The 18,965-nt window shown below is 25.8% G+C and overlaps 1 protein-coding gene across 1 annotated transcript in view; it reads left to right on the top strand.

Moving 5' to 3' along the window:
* The first annotated feature begins 4,984 nt into the window (after positions 1-4,984).
* The window catches only part of LOC100212796 (cytochrome P450 4C1), a 68,971-nt gene continuing 54,990 nt past the window's right edge, over positions 4,985-18,965 (top strand). The window contains exons 1-2 of the mRNA XM_065795505.1: positions 4,985-5,243; positions 13,713-13,951. Coding sequence (XP_065651577.1) covers positions 5,018-5,243; positions 13,713-13,951 — 465 coding nt within the window. The 5' untranslated portion in view covers positions 4,985-5,017. The remainder of the gene's footprint in view (positions 5,244-13,712; positions 13,952-18,965) is intronic.

The following is an 18,965-nucleotide window of genomic DNA, read 5'->3' on the forward strand; positions in this document are numbered from 1 at the left end:
AGATGGTTGTTTTTCCGATCAAAATCCAACGTTGATCCAACGTATAGGGATCAACGTGACAAAAGTGTATAACCCCACATTGATCTAATGCATATGGATTAACGTTGATCAAATGTTTATAACCTAACGTTAACTCAATGTGTATTGTTTAACGTTGGATTATATACATTGGATCAATGTTGATTCATTTACATTAGAATAAAGTTGGATTATATACAGTGGATCAACGTTGTGTTTTCGCCGAGAAAAGGGAGATATACAAATATATATTTGTATAACTTATTAGAATTATTTTAGTTCAAGCACTTCAGTGTACAATGGAAATATTATTTGCTTATATATTTTCCTCTTTCTTTTATAATGAATTATCAAGCCACAAGAAAAACAAACATAAATAATGCGTCTTTAATCAGATGTAAGCTCATTTTTATAATAAATATTAACAAAAGTCTTCAGCCACGTTGATCCATCAAAATGGTTGAAATATGTAAGTATAAGGACATATATACAATTATATATGCGTTTAAATATATAATATATAATGTGTTTATATATATACAGAATACATAGTGTGTTTATATATATGCAATGTGTATAATACATATACAATATATAATGTGTTTACATATATACAAATACAATAATGTGTTTATATATATACAAAATACAAAACAAATAAATTTAATTCCAAAAAAATTAAATGAAACGATGTGCAAAGGTAAAATATAACATTAAATCAACTTAAAATACAATGTTTCGCCAATGTAAAAAGACAACGTGATGCCAACGTAAAATACAACGTTGAATCAAGGTGAATTATTACGCAATGCCGACATAAAATAAAACGTTGGGCTAACGTTGTTATTTTGTTGTGGGTAGCATCGAATTTGTAACCAAAATGATACAAAAACAACCTTGGTGGTCGATGTTGGGCCAACGTAATGCACAACCTTATTCTAACGTTTTATCAACATATGTGTGCTAGCTGGGTAATGATCAAGGTTTTGTAATAGTACTTGAACCTTTTTCAACGTTGCTTAAATATTTATAGCATCTAATACACATTTTTTGTGGGTGATTTTTCTTACTGGTCTGTATAATCAACTTTAAAAAGAGATCAATATAATAAAGAAAACAAAACAAGTTACTTTCAGCTAAAGAAAATTTGTTTTATTATAATATAGTTGATTAAAAACAAAACATTTCTAAAAAATATGACACCTTTCAATTTAAAAATTTTCAAAACTTCAACAACAATGTTTTTAATAAAAAGATTTATTTGCCAACTCTCATACAAATTGCTACGGTTTACAAAAAGTTTGAGATAATAAACATAAAAAAGTTCGAGTTAGAGTAACTGAGCTTCAGATTATAATAATAGAAAAAAAGCTTCAATTTTTTCATGTTTTACAACTGTTGACTAAACATTCTCAGAATAAAGTTCCATTAAGTATCAATTTGAAGCTGCCGTACATTCTTTTGGCATCTAAAAGTATATCTAATGTATGCTTTTTTGTGTGAAATGATCTTATAGTTTATCTTTTCCATATGTTAGCTTTTTGAGCTAACATATTATAAATATATTTTGGATAAAAATTTCTTTTGTTGTTATGATATACTTTTTTGATTTGAGCAAAAGAATGAATACCTATACGAAAGTGATCTAAATAAAATTTTCCATTACTATTTAGTTCTAAATACGAAAAACACTTTAAGTCCTAATTTATGTTTTATAAGTAGGTAATAAAATTAATTGTATCAGTATTTTTAAAAACGTAAAAAGGTGTTTATTTTTTTCATACTGCTTATAAATTAAAGTGTTAATGTAAAAAGAGCAGAGTTGTGGTCACTTGTAGTAAATGGACACTTAACAGTAATATTACCTATGGGAAAATGATTTTATAAAAAACCAGATCAAAAATATTGCCATTGCAGGTAAGTTCCAAAACATTTATAACTCATTCCAAGACTGTTCGCTAAAGTTAAAAAAAGTCATTATGGCATTTTTCATTTTGTCAAACATAGTTTAGCCTATTAATTTTCAGTAAATGAATCCAATAATATTAAGTTGAGAAAACGAATAGCAAAAAATATTAATAATCGATATTATTGAATCAAGTCTAGTAAATATTATTATAAAATAAGATATAAAAAAACGGTGGGTGGTAACAAATAATTAAACAGAATTTACAAAACAAAAATACTAAATCAATAGAAAGGCTTTCGATTTCCCAGTCGAATCGAATAATAAGTATTTGGGTAGAACTGATGTCATTTCTGCAGTATATGGCTACACCACCGCCAATTTAAATTCGGTCTTTATAAATAATGATGTAACTTTTAGACAAAACAAGGAATTTGGAAGTAAATTGTTAATAAAAATCTTGCAAACGCAAATTAGGAAAAACTTGCCTAATTTTAAAAATAAAACGCGTTGCAGTTGCATTGCATTATCTACATTCGTGTGAAAAATATCGTGTTGTGTGTAGTCTTTTTGGCGTAGGAAAATTAACAGCAAATTTATTTGTTAATTATTAGCGTTAACAAAGAAAATTTGTTAACGCTAACAATGACTTTTTGCCTTCTGCATATTGTTAAACTTCTAAAGTTTGGGAAAAATTAAAAAGAATGTCGAATGTAAAGATTTTGAAGCCATTATTGGCTTTCCCCAATTATAAATAATTAAAAAGGCCCGTAATCCATTGTTCTTTATGTTGTCGTAGATGTAAGTAACGTTCTATTTATACAAGTAAATCATTAAAAAAATAAATAAAGTCAGCAATATTTTTCAGAGTACCTCTTTGAAAAAAATTTAGATATAAATTTATTTGTAAAATTTGTAAACATCTATTTGGTTTTGGTATACCTCTATGCTTGATGTGTAATTCACCATTTCCATTAACACTTTATAAGTTAAAACTTTACCCTGACCATTTAGATCTTACTGATGTCTAAAAAAACTACAACAAAGTACTCTGTAGGGCTAGAAGAGTAGTTAAGAATGATTTTTGACGTTTGCAAACGTATGGAACCTGGTATGAACTTTGATACAAATATTTCTAATGCCTGTGTCATTCTTTACATTTTTTTATTCATTTCATAATATCCACAATTACATTTTATTTATGTCATAATATCCACAAATGATTTTACATCATTTGTGGATATTATGACAATATAATTAGAGGAAAATGTATTATGCGAATCATGGTGATGACGGCATGACTCAACTCATTGCAGTTTCTACTGCTGAAGGAAGTGGACCTGGAAAAAATTTTCGTGACTCAATTGCTAAATATATTTATGAAAATATAGTGATAACATTGTGATAAGTAATAACAGTATTTTTTTTATAATTTAAATATTTAGCAGTAATATATAAGTTGTAGTAATGTGTTTATTAGTTTTAAACTAATTTGAATTAAAGTATTTTCATGTTCGTAAACGAATAAATAGTTAACTTAGATAAACACAAAACAAGACTAGCTTTAGGTGGTCACAGAATTTCATTAACATTCTATATTATAACACTGACGGACCACTATACTGTTTTGTCAAAAGCCACTAGGTTGTATGATATGGAAAACTAAGATAAAAACTTAAGATGTTGTCTACCATCTGAGCACTAAGTTTAATAATTAAATAGTAAACTTTGTGTTAGTTAATTATTTTCATTCGTAAATATCTAAACTAGATTAATGGTAAACATTATGTGCTAAAAAATGTCAACATTTGTTAGGGATTATCTTTTTCCCAAGGCTTTTAGTAACTCCTCGTCTCTGTCTGTTAACATCAAATCTTGCAAACAGTTTTTGAGTCACTTCCTGATAATGGATTTTGTTTAAATTTTGTAAACATACTCTTGCATGATGATAATACAATATTCAGTAATAAGTTTTGCAATAAGCCAATTAATTTAGTTTATTTTAATTTACTTTATTTTTATATGGAAAGTAAACTAATAATTTTTAAAATAAGTATATTATTTGTCCTTACATACACTCGCGTTTGGCTTATTTAGATAGAGCGTTGACTTCGTATAGGGAATGTTTATAGTTCAAGACCTGTCTCTTGCTGATTTGTTTTTGTTTTTTTACACACGCATGCAATGTTTATAAAATAAAATAGTAACATCAGAAAAAATTGATTGAAAAGTTTGTGTTTTAGTCACATAAAAGCATTGGGTTTTAAAAATTCGTTTTTAACTTGACTTGCAATGTACCGTCAATCTGATTTTACCTGGGAACGCGTTCCCAGGTAAATGGTATGTTTGTGGAAAAAATTCTATCTAATATTCCTTGTAGCGTTCGAGCTCTACAAGGAACGTTAGTTATAATATTTTTTTCCAGAAACATATGCTCCGATAATATCGGAACTATAATAGTGTTTCTCCGAACGTCCTTACCGCGTTGATAGTGTTAATAGCGCAAAATATTTCAGGTCTAGAATTTTTGAAAAATTTGCAAACTTATTTTGGTGGGTGTTAAAAATCGATAACCACTAACCTATAAAACTTAAGAAATATTGCTATAGTTAAAATTTCTTAAGCGATTTATATACTTTGATTGATTTATATGGCTATGATTTCGTCCGCAAGCAAAAATACCTAGTTATCCATGTATAATTTTTATTAGGACTACTCCCCCTTTCCCTCATGTCAGTTTCAAAAGAGAATGGGTCACAAATATCTGTATTCTCTTGCTAGGAAAATTATTTTGTTTATAGTGCCCCGATAGTAGTGACAATGCTATCATTAATTTGTTTATTTTTAATGGTTAAAAATCATTTCCTAAACTTTTTTTTTTATGGAATAGATTAATATGAAATAAAAATCAGAAAAATCACTTCAAATCATAAAACTTATTTGATTGACTTAATTAATAAATATTATTTGTTAATCTTATGATATCTGTATAACAAGTTTACCAGAGTAAACTTGTTAGGATTTCATTTATATTATTGCCTGTGTTATCTTTTTAGTTTTAAAGTAATGTCATCATATTTTTTATAGAAAAAAATGTATATAATTTACATAGCAGTCCTAACTTTATTGTGTTTTCTACTGTTTTTTGCTAATATTTTAAAACGGTTTTATCATCCGCTTTGTAAGTTGCTATCACCTGAAGAAAATTTTTTCACTGCTCACTATGGCTATTTTCATGGCTATGATCATATCAATGCTTTAATAAATTTTGGAAAACAGTTTAAAGAAAGTGGCTTATATACGTTAGATACATTAAATGGTAAAAGTTTAATTTTTTGTTAAAATTTAATTGCACAAATAAATTAAATAAAATATATTTATTATATTTTCATTAAACTAATTTTGTATACATCACTCCTCACAAGTTCTACCTATTCAAAAACAGAATTTCACTTGTAGTTTCATGTTAAACTTCTACCTTCTGCCTTTGTGGTAGAATGTTAGTTAAAAGAACTTTTCATTCTAGTTTGCTCATTCAGAGTTAATTTAAATAAGTATTTGAAGCATTTAAGAGCCAGTGTGAGATTCGTTTACCACACCAGGGAAGTAAGTAAATTAAATCTGTACACTTCAATACCTAGTTTACTAAGTATTTTAAATTATATACATTTAAAGTATATATACATTTAAATTCAAAAGTAGTTTTTTTTCTTTAAATTTACAAATACAAAGTTTAAGTAATTTTTGTATTTTTTAATTAAATAAAAGACAATTATTGTATTAATAAATTTTATTTTTGTAAATTAAACCTTTGCATTTGTAAGTAAAATATGATAAAAAATTATGCATATATAATTACCTTTTTTTTATGTTCAATGCAAATATAATATAAATGATGGTTCTTATTGCTTGTTTAATTTTTGATGTTTTCAATGTACTTTACCAGTAAATTTAGTTTTCCGTTTATAAAAAAGCAAAAACAACTTATTTTAAAGTATATTATTTTTTATTTGTTATAACGCAAATATATAAATATAAATATATATATATATATATATATATATATATATATATATATATATATATATAATATATATATATATATATATACACATATATATATATACTCTTTTTTTCTTTACTATGATCTTTTGAATTTTAAACCAATTAGGAATTCAGCTTTTTATGTGGTCCTAACACCCTGCTTAACTTCCTTTTTTTCTAGACAATCAAGAGTCCTATTCTTTTTAGCTCTTATTTAGCTTGATTATTTTACAATAATAAGTTTGCAAATTGTGATCTAGCTCATTCAAATTTTTCATCCTGGTGCCACATATTTTATTAATGGTAAGATAGATAACTGCAAACATATAAACTATTGTGTTTGATATAAATGGCATAATATAACTACATGTTAATGTAAATTAGATGAAATGTGAGGTAATGATCCACTGCATAACATAATCATATTTAATAGCTATTTCAATTTGTATATGGCCTAGAGCAATGCCTTGACAATTATTTTTAAATTAATGTCAGGCTAGAGTGAATTATGTTGATGTAAACACCTTTTTGTGTTTTTGCCTCAGATCAAAGAGTGATATTAGAATTAAAAATAGCTTATTATGTTGATTACAGTTTTGCTATAATTTCAAGCTCACAAGATTTTGCTAAAAAAATTTCAATTTTGAATATTAGCCAAGTTAGTTTTCAGTATTAGCTTATCTTTGTAAACAAGTATATTTCTATGCTTTAGATAAAAAAAGCTTTAGATAAAAAAGCACCTTTATTATTTAAAATCATTTTTATATAAATTAATTTTTAAACATTATTTTTCTTCTTATCATTTATGTTTATATAGTCAGATAACAAGCTTGTCCAGGAAGGTGTGCAAAAACAAACCTTTTTAAGACTACTCAAATTTTTTGAAAATAAATTTGAATTAAATAACTTTGATCTTTACTAACGTTATTATATTGTTTAAACAAGATTAAATAAAGTATAGCAAATCACTACAAATGATTTTTTGTATAAAGTATTAATGATTATTGTTCATATTTTTTAATATTTATAAAAATATGTATTTTTTATTGTAAATGCTTTATAAAAAATTAAAAAAATTTTATCAACTTTTAAAAAGATTGATTTAATTATTTTTTCTTTTGTTTATGTTACTGCAAAGATTGCCATTGAAATGCCCCTGATAAAAAAATCAGAATAAGTTGTACCAAGTAAATTGTAATCTTTTCCCCCCTGTTTAATAATTTTTACTTTTTATTAGGAAAAAAGTTATATTTTTAAACTAAAAGTAAAAATCCAGTTTAAACTAAGATTAAAATTTAAAAAACAAATACCAGTAATTGATCAAAATAAAAACTTTCAGTGTAATCAAGCTTTAAAAGTTGTCGATCTATAAAAAAACGTCATATACTTTAAATTGTCAAATTTGGTTTAATTGTAACTATAGTATAAATCTTATCAAATACTTTGGCATTTCAAATCAAAGTTATGATTGAAAAACTGTAAAAAAATGCGCATTTTACTAAAAGCAACACTATAATTAGTTTGTATATGAGTTCTCTGTAAAAGTAGTAATTTGGATTTAAAATAAAAAGTAAATGAAAAAAAACTTAAATAAGCTTTACAAAAGATACTAGTTGTTTAATTGAAATTTGGAAAAAATTTTTTATACTATATTTAGCAAACACAAGTAATAAAATTGAAGCCTCAAATTTTTTTTTACTGCAACTACATCTTATTGAACTTTTTTCTGTATTGATGTAACTCTTTGTTGCTCCTGTTTTAGCTAAGTGCTTATATAGCATCTAAAAAATTTACATAAACAAAATTTAAATCAAATGTTTAAGTACCCTTATGTTAGTGTTTTAGAAGTTAATTGATTTGACGTTTTCATTATAATATATATACATATATATATATATATATATATATATATATATATATATATATATATATATATATATATATATATATATATATATATATATATATATATATATATATTAGTATATATATATATACTAATATATATATTATATATATATATTAGTATTATATATATATATATATATATATATATATATATATATATATATATATATATAATATATATATATATATATATATATATATATAGATCTATAGTTTGTTGTCTTTGGGAAGAGCGGAAGGAAAAAAGTGGTTCTTACGCCAACACATACGTCACTTTTAATTACTTTTGACTTTCGTCCAACATTTGCGTGTTGGACGAAAGTAAAAACCATTATTTAATTACAAATAAATCGTTTTTTAAAAAAACCACAAAAACGCAAATTTAATTGACCAGAATGTTTTAAAAACATTCTGAATGTTTTTAACAATATAAAAAATGTTTTTATTTTTATTTTTTGTAATAAAACGTTTTTTTTTTTTTTTCTTCTACTGTAAATCATGCGCGGAGTGTTGCTACATCGACTATCTTATAGCCTGACTCGCAAGGGAGTGCTGCTACATCGACTGACGAATAGCCTGACTCGCAAGGGAGTGCTGCTACATCGACTGACAAATAGCCTGACCCGCAATGGAGTGCTGCTACATCTACTATCTTTTAGCCTGACCCGCAAGGGAGTGTTGCTACATCGACTGAGGGTTTGGTTGGGGCAGGCAGTCTATCAATTAATAAAAAAAAATAATTCCGGTCTTGCATTTAAATTTTTACTTTTTGTCAACAAAATATGGAAAAAACTTTCGGACAACATCTACGGGTTGTATATATATATATATATATATATATATATATATATATATATATATATATATATATATATATATATATATATATATATATATATATATATATATATAAATACATATATATTTATAAATATATATATACATGTAAATATATATATATATTTATGTAAATATATATATATATATATATATATTATGCATAGTAATATATGATATATATAATATACATATATATATATATATATTCATGTATATATATATATATATAAATATATATATATATCTATATACAATATATATATTTGTATATATATATACATATATATACATGTAAATACACATATATATATATATATATTTATATGTAAATATATATATATATATATATATATATATATATATATTATTATTATTATTATTATAGTAAAATTTTACAATAGAAGTTAGACTTCTATGAGTCGAGTAACTAACGTGACCCGACTATAGTAGACCGACGTGAGAGAGAACGGTTCCATTTGTCGTAATTGTTTTTGAACTCGTTAACTGAATTTGAAGCAACTACCGAAGCAGGCAAAGTGTTCCATGATGACACCACTCGGTTTATAAAGAAATTATGTCTTTGAGTGTTTTTCGTTAATTCTTGTTCAATTTTATGCTTGGCACCACGAAGATGACCTGCAGGTCCATCACATAATAGAGCACTTGCTTGGTTTGACTTCTGTTGCCAGTTAACAACATTTAGTTTTTTATAAATTTTAAAAAATTGGATTACATCTCCTCTTGTTCTACGTTCAGCTAATGTGCTGAGACCCAGATTTGCTAATCGTTTCTCGTATTTCAAGTTGCGCAATTGTGGAACAAGTTTAGTAGCTCTACGTTGGACTAATTCTAATTTTTTAATGTCTTTTAGAAGAAAAGGGCACCAAATTGGTGCACAGTATTCCAATATCGGTCTTACATATGCTGTATAGAGCTTCACAAACATACTAGGATTCCATTTTTTAAAAGTTCTTCTGAGTAGGCCAAGTACAGAGTTAGCTTTAAGAATGGCATGACTAATTTGTTCTGACCATTTAAGTTTATTGTTTATTAAAACGCCCAATGTTCTCTCAACGGATACATCTTCAAGAGGAATGTGACTGCCATTATTATTCACCATTGTAAAGGGGATATCAATGTCTGTGGAACCACCATGAAACTTTAGAACCTTGCATTTATTTATGCTAAATTCCATGCACCAAAGTCTTGACCAATCACATAAAATATCAATGTCTTTTTGAACAAACCAAAAGTCTGTAACTGTTTTTATTTTGACAACCAACTGGCTATCATCAGCAAATAGTTTGCAACTGTTTTTGACTAATTCTGGCATGTCATTAATAAAAAGCAAAAATAGAAGAGGTCCTATGACCGATCCTTGAGGAACACCACTCTGGACATCCATCCATTCAGATGCGAAATTTCCCAGAACGACACGCTGCTTCCTATTTTCAAGAAAGTCCTTGAGCCAGGCAAGAATATTTTTGCCAAAACCATAGCCAGCCAGTTTGTGATAAAGCAGAGAATGTGACACACGATCGAAAGCTTTGGTAAAATCTAACAAGATGAGCAATGCAGCACAGTTGTCACTTAAGGCTTCGGTAATGATATCCAGTACTTCAAGAAGATTGGTGATGCACGATTTAGATTTGACAAAACCGTGTTGGTGCCGAGATAACAGGTTATGCTTAACTAGGTGTTCAGTCATGACATCACGCATTATTTTCTCCATTAATTTTCCAACTGCAGAGGTGAGGGAAATAGGCCTGTAATTTCCAGGATCAGTACGCTGACCCTTTTTGAATATTGGCGTTATATTAGCAAGTTTCCACCCAGACGGTACTTGTCCAGAATCAAACGACTTGATAAATAAGAGAGAGAGAGGCACACTGATTTCTTTGGAGCAACTTTTTAGCACTCTAGGATGGATTCCATCGTTACCAGTGCCTTTCGAAGAGTCAAGCGCGAATAAAAGTTTTTCAATATTGCAACAACTGAATATGGAGCTTGAAACTGGAGAACAAACAATTTCAGTTCTTCGAGGAAAATTTGGCGCTTGGGAGTAAGTGTCAGGTGATGAAAATGCTTTAAAAAATTGATTATTTAAGCAGCTTGCAATAGACATTTTATCTACTAACTGCACTCCATTGTGATCAAAAAGAGATAGAATTTCACTTTTACAAGACTTTTGGCTATTTATATAAGAGTAAAACTTTTTTGGGCAAGACTTACAAGCAGAAATGACTTCATTCTCGAACTTTAGTACAGCATCAGCAACAAGCTTTTTGACCAGGCGATTTTGTTTGTTATATAAGACTCTAATATAATCCTTCAATTTCCTTGAAGAACAGCGTAGCTTCATAAATAGTCTAAATTTTTCTTTAGTCGCTGCTTTAATAGTAGAATTAAACCATTTTGGATCACGTTTTTTCAAACTAAAGGACATATTGTATTTAGGAATGTGATGTTCAACCAATGAAATGTAAATGTCTTTAAATAGTTCAAAGCTTTCATCTGCTGATTTATTTGTAAATAATTTCGGCCAATCAATCATTTTTAGACCCTCACTGATGGCATTATAGTCACCTTTATCATAGATGTAATTCACTTTGTGATGACTAATTGTTTTGGTCGATGTTTTAAGTCTAAAATCCCATAAAAGTGAATTATGGAAATGATTTTTTTGTGTACAACCAAGTGGAGGACCAATCGTAACGTTATAAATACGATCAGGGTCATCAGAGAGCACCAGGTCAAGTGTGTTATTGATAAACGTTGGTTCTGTGACAAACTGAGATAGGAAGCAATCATTTATAGTATCTAAAAAAATTTGACTAGATTGTTTGCCATATTTACATTTTCCGCCCAAATTACACCAGCTAATATCACTATGATTAAAATCACCAACTAGGAGAACACTTGTAAATTTACCATTATCAATCAGAGCTTTAGCACGTTTGATTGACTTGTTGATTTGTAAATCAGACTCATATAGAGTGAATGGTTGGCGATAAATACAACCAATTAGCAAAACATCATTTCCAATTGAAACCTGACACCATATTTGCTCACCCATCTGTTTATCACTGAACTCACATTCATATGAATGAATGTCTTTTCTAACGTAAATGGCTACACCTCCTCCACGAGTTGTCCTGTTTCGAAGATACACAGTGTAATTTTCTAGATTTGTTAAAGATGTCGCGGTGAACCATGTTTCTGTAACTGCAATGATGTGCGGGTAATCTAGTGATGCAATTCTAGCTTGGAATTCATCCCATTTATTATCCAAAGATGTTGGATTAAAATAAAGACATTTAAGTTCAAATAAAGAGTAACTAGATGAAAAAGGTGGAGGACTATAAATGTTAGGGTTAGATGTTCTATTCTTTGTGTTCGATCCATCGAATTGAACCAGATCGCACAGACCAAAATCCTTTTTTTCCATCTCTTGTACCCCAATTGAGTCGCCTCCCTTGCGGATCATCAAAAGAATTTGGAAGAGCATTGTTTCTAATTCTACATTCAGCATGAAGTTTAGAGAGAGCTATTCTTTCATTTTCAGTTTGATCTGGTCGAACGTAAACTTTTGTAAAACCATGAATATGTTTAAGTTCTCTTGCATTAGCCAAAGCCGATTGACGTTTTTCATAATTCTTAAATTCAATTAAAACCAAAGGAGGACGTGGGGGCACATAAATAAATTTGTTGTCCATGTCACTAGAGATAGAAGAAGTAAGAGGAGAGGCATTTTTCTTTTTAAGTCTTTTTTTAACTTTTACATCGTCACAAGACACTTTTAAGATAGTAAGAATTTCATCAATTGCTTTATTATCATCATCCAAATTTACTGACTCAGTAAGACCACTTATAATAATATTATTTAAAATTCTATTTTTTTCGTTGTTTTCTTTTGAAATTTTAGCAAACAAAGCACCATTTTTCTCTTTGGCAGCAATGTCCTTTTCTTTACTAATGAAACCTGCCCAGACGTCAGCACTGTGAATATTATTTTGATAAGTGATGTTTGCTTTGTTATTATTTTTAAGTAAATCAATTTCTTTTTGTTGCATTTTGTTTTCTGCTTCTAAGAAACCAACTTTTGTAGTAAGAGAAGAGATCATAGATGATAACTTTCCACACCAAACATGTAATGCTCTGCTCAAATCACTATGGTTTCCTTGGCCAATTTTTGGCCAATTTTCTTCAAGAAGGAAGTCCATCTTGAAGCAAACAATTTGCTAAGAGGGCTACCACCCTTAATACCAGTGGATTACCTCTGGATGTGAACTTTTGTTTAATATTTTGTTTTCTTATTACACAGGGACTTATTACACAGGGACTAAAAAGTTTCAGTATGTGTTTTTTTCCGTGCTATACATATTATACTATACATAATAATAATATATATATATATATATATATATATATATATATATATATATATATATATATATATATATATATATATAAATATATATATATATATATATATATATATAAATATTATTTATAAATGTAATTTGAATATATATATATATATATATATATACATATATATATATATATATATATATATATATATATATATATATATATATATATATATATATTAGTGTATAATAATATATAGATACATGTATATATATATATATATATATATATATATATATATATATATATATATATATATATATATATTTATATACATGTATATACATGTATATATATATATATATATATTTATGTAAATATATATATATATATGTATATATATATATAAATACATATATTGTACATAGTAATATATAATATATATATATATATATATATATATATATATATATATATATATATATATTTATATATATATATATACATATATTATTATTATTATAAATATTATTATAATATATATTAAATAAAAAATAAATAAAAATTAAAACAGTTATGTATTAGTTGTTTCTTAATGTAAATTGATACATTTTTGTCATAGGATTTAGATTTGTTAATCTGTTATTGCCAGAATTTATTAAAACGGTGTTTTCTGATGGAAAGATTTTTCAAAGATCAACTGCTCTAAAAGTTATAATTCCTCTTGTTGGAAATGGTATTATTGTGTCAAATTATGAAGATCATCATCGGCAAAGAAAAGTGTTAAATGAAGCTTTTACTTTACAACAGCTGAAAAATTATTTTCCAGCTTTTACAGTACACATAGATTTGCTAATGAAAGTAAGTACATTTTATATAGTTTTAGTTTGACATTATTTAAGCAGTTTAATAAGAATTTATATATAAAGTTTTTTGTATATATGTAGGCATTCAGAAGACAAAAAAAGAAATATTATTTAATCTTTATTTACCCATTAAATAGTTCAAAAATTCTTGGAAAACTTATAAATATAAAACCTCTTAAAAAGTTCTCTTTTCCAATATCAAATACTTTTTTTATAAACTGTTCAATCGTAAAATGGCAAATATATATATATATATATATATATATATATATATATATATATATATATATATATATATATAAATATATATATATATATATATATATACACACACATATATATATATATATATATATGTATATATATATATATATATATGTATATATATATATATATATATATATATATATATATATATATATATATATATATATATATATATATATATATATATATTTCTAAAGTTTCTCTTCAGCACAAAAGAGACAATTTTTTAAATTTTTGTTAAAATCTTTTATTTTATAAATTCATGTTTCGACTATATCATAGCCATCATCAGTTAAAATGTATTAAAATGGTTAAATTAAAATAGTAAAATTAAGTTGAATTAATAGAGACCTTATACTAAAAAATACAAAAAAAAAATGCAATAAAATAATGTAACATATTTTTTAAAAAGATAAAAGAACCAGTAATGTTAAAACAAACTAGATTAAAATTATAATTTTTACATGGTTCATTTGTTTAATAATAGTGGGTTTTTTCCACTCACCGGTTCATATATATATATATATATATATATATATATATATATATATATATATATATATATATATATATATATATATATATATATATATATATATATATATATATATATATATATATATATATATATATATATATATATATATATATATATATATATATATATATATATATATATATATATATATATATATATATATATATATATATATATATATATATATATATATATATATATATTTATATATATATATATATATATATATATATATATATATATATATATATATATATATATATATATATATATATATATATATATATATATATATATATATATATATATATATATATATATATATATATATATATATATATATATATATATATATATATATATATATATATATATATATATATATATATATATATATATATATATATATATATATATATATATATATATATATATATATATATATATATATATATATATATATATATATATATATATATATATATATATATATATATATATATATATATATATATATATATATATATATATATATATATATATATATATATATATATATATATATATATATATATATATATATATATATATATATATATATATATATATATATATATATATATATATATATATATATATATATATATATATATATATATATATATATATATATATATATATATATATATATATATATATATATATATATATATATATATATATATATATATATATATATATATATATATATATATATATATATATATATATATATATATATGTATATATTTATATATATTTATATATACATATATATATATATATATATATATTATATATATATATATGTACATGGCCTACTATATAACACGGCCGGATTTGTTGCCTTGAACGCAAAAAATTAGTGGGCCAATTTTAGGTTTTTAGCTTTTGAATCAAAACCTGAAGGTAATTCTATAAAGACATTAATAATATTTAAATAATTTGCTCTTAGCTATAATTATTACTATTACCAAAATTCTTAACCTTCAAACACTAAAACAGTTAGCTAATAATAAATCATGATTGCATTAAGCCGAATGAACTATCTATTTTAGCCATCAATTTTAATCTACAAAATCTTAGTCTTAAAATTATTGGTTCAAACAACTAAAATTAACAAAAATGTTAGTAAAACTAGCATAATTTTTAAATGTACACATTTACTGAAAGCATTTACATATATTACAAAAAGATTAATCAAGTCAAGTTTCTTTTGTTTCTCAAAAAAACAATATACATATACTATGTTGTTATGGGTTTATTCATTTGTCTTTTTTGGTTTGTCGAACTTTAAAGGCAGCAACTTCATTTTTTCTAATGTTTCCATTTTTAATTTGTTGCTCATTGTTAAAATATATGTTGGTAATAATTGTGTTTACCAAATGCCTTCCCCATTCCTCATGTTCTATACACATAAAATCACTATCACTTGGTTGATATTTTTCTAGCGCTAGCAAGGATGCATTTTTTATATCATGGGAATACTTTAATAACATTTTCTTTACAGTGTCCTGAATTATAAACCCATTACAAACATAGTTAGCTAATTCTTTGGAAGGTTTTGTTAAACCACCACGTGAAAGAATTTCCAGATATTCTGTTGAGACTTTATTGAAACTTAATGATTTCAGACAGTTAGAACAGTTATATTTATCCCCAATCTTTTTCGTGATGTAACCAGATATATTGATTGCAACTTCGTAAGAGTCATGACAAAGCTCATTCTCTTGAATTTCATTGCTATATTTTTCCAATTTTATTAAAAGTTCATTTTTGTCAATTTTTGTATCAAGTTTAAGATTGCTCGTCCAACAATTGATATTGGCTTTAATTAAGGATTTCATGCATAATATCTTTTCAGAGCTTTGAACTTCACGTAAACTGACTAAAAATCTTCCACCGCTCATTTGTCGATATTTACTGAAATGTCTTTCTAATGGATCAGTTTGAAACCTGCTAGTTAAAACATATTTATATCCTTCTGAAAATAAATCTTCAATCAGACTTGCAGTACCCTTCAGTGTTGTAATTAATGCATTAGTTGTTTGAGCAGATAAAGTATACTTATTACATCTTTGAAACTGCAAGTTTTTCCATTCATTAATCCATGTTGCAAAAACTCGAAAAAATTGTGACTTTTTGTCACCTGGAATAGCTGCATTACCAATCCTATTGTTTGTATTAAACATTACCTTTGAATTAGAAATAGTCTACCAAATATTAATAAGCCTTAGAAGTCCAGCAGCTGCAGTTTCGTTTGGAAAATAGCTGATGATTGCAGCAGAGGTGGTTTCATCAAAAATATTTAAAGCTAAAGGAACACTTTGTTTGTTGTTTCCTGGATGTAAAGTTTGGGCAGACAATTTGAAAGCTTTTTTTAAGTTAGCAGGTAACAATTCATCTTTCTCATAAACATTATGCAATAAACTCCAAGAAATTTCTCCAGCTTCAACATGAATAATATCATCAAACTCAATAAAATCAAAAGGTGGAAATACAAACCGTTTTGAATTTAATAAATTATTTCTAATGTTTTTCAGTAAATGAACACTGTCATATAAATTGTAAACCCGGTGTCCCATAAAAGTAAAATATATTTCATTATCTTGTTCACCAAACTTTAAACGTAGAATTTTAAATGCTGAAACATTTGTTGCATGATTGTCAGTTATTATAGCTCGTACATTAAAAGATGCTTTATATAAAGTATCTAACGTTTCTTCTATATGTGAACTAATCATAGAACCAGAAATTTGAAATTCTGGACAGGCCTTAATTACAAAGGGGATAGATTCTTTCAAGCTAACCACCATGAACACAACTATACCAGAATAGAAATTACCATCATCATCAGCACCAATTAAACTTCCTCCATGATATTGGACACCTTTTTGTAAATACATCTCATCAATTAAAACAACACAGTCAGCACTAATACTACCATTTTCCAAAAGTAATAATAATCCTGATAATGGATCAATGCCACCCTTTGAAAGTGATTTTAAATAAGACAACGAAGGAAGTGGAAACTCTTCTAATAGCAAAGTATAAGCCTGTTTTGATGTATATCTGTGCATTAGAGAAAATCTAATGATTTCATTTGTGTAGATTGGACGTCCTTGTGGTTTTTAAAGAGATAATTTATATAAATCTGATAATACACTTTTTGATACGTTCTTTGCAACTTCATGCATATAAGAAACAAAATTAACAAGCATACTGGCACTGGTCAATTTACAAACACTGCCTTCTCTAAACCATTAAGGCAATGGAACTGGGATACCTTTCATATGTAGCTTTACATGTAAGTCTTTATCAATAGTAATACTCTCAATGTTAGGAGTAACATCCCCGTCGTCGAAATAAATTCGAAGAAATAACACACGGTTATCAACTAGTTTAAATGAAAATCCTGCTGGACAAAAACTTTCATTAAGATCTATAATGCTTTTAATTGTATCATGTTTTCTAAAACCGTATGTTTCATCGAGAAAAGGATGAGAATATATACGAACTGCAGGGGGCTTACGTAAAGCTGAGGTTGATTGAATTAAAGATGGCTTTGATAGGATGTTTTGGTTGGTAATAATTGTTGGTATAGGATTTTCGCAATAATTCAATGTTATACGTTTACCTCTTTTCAAATATTTATCTTCAAAATGATCGATACATATAACTGAGTTTTCTGTGGGGCTCCAATCAGCTCGGTTGACAAACTTAATCCAACAATTTCGAAGATCTAACTGATTGCTATCAGGAAAACTAAACACAGTTTTGTATGTTACGTGGTTGCTGTTACTGGAACATTCTTCAATCTTTCGCTTATAATTACTTCTACAACCAACAACACAACACTTTTTTGGCATTGCAAAATAAAGTATTACCTGAATTAAAAAAAGTTTAATTTAAGATTGTTAAATCGGTTCATTGTAAACTTCCAACTCGTGTTTTTTCGGCCCACTAATTTTTTGCGTTCAAGGCAACAAATGCGGCCGTGTTATATAGTAGGCCATGATATGTATATATATACATATAGTGATGCTAGTATATATGGTGATGCTAGTTTGATTTAACAAAGATGTTATGAAAAACTTACATTAATCTAATTATATTCACAATTTAGATTACATTAAAGTGAAATTTTGATTACGCATATTATCTA

The sequence above is a fragment of the Hydra vulgaris genome, chromosome 04 (assembly GCF_038396675.1).
Source record: "Hydra vulgaris chromosome 04, alternate assembly HydraT2T_AEP".
NCBI classification, from domain to species: Eukaryota; Metazoa; Cnidaria; class Hydrozoa; order Anthoathecata; family Hydridae; genus Hydra; species Hydra vulgaris.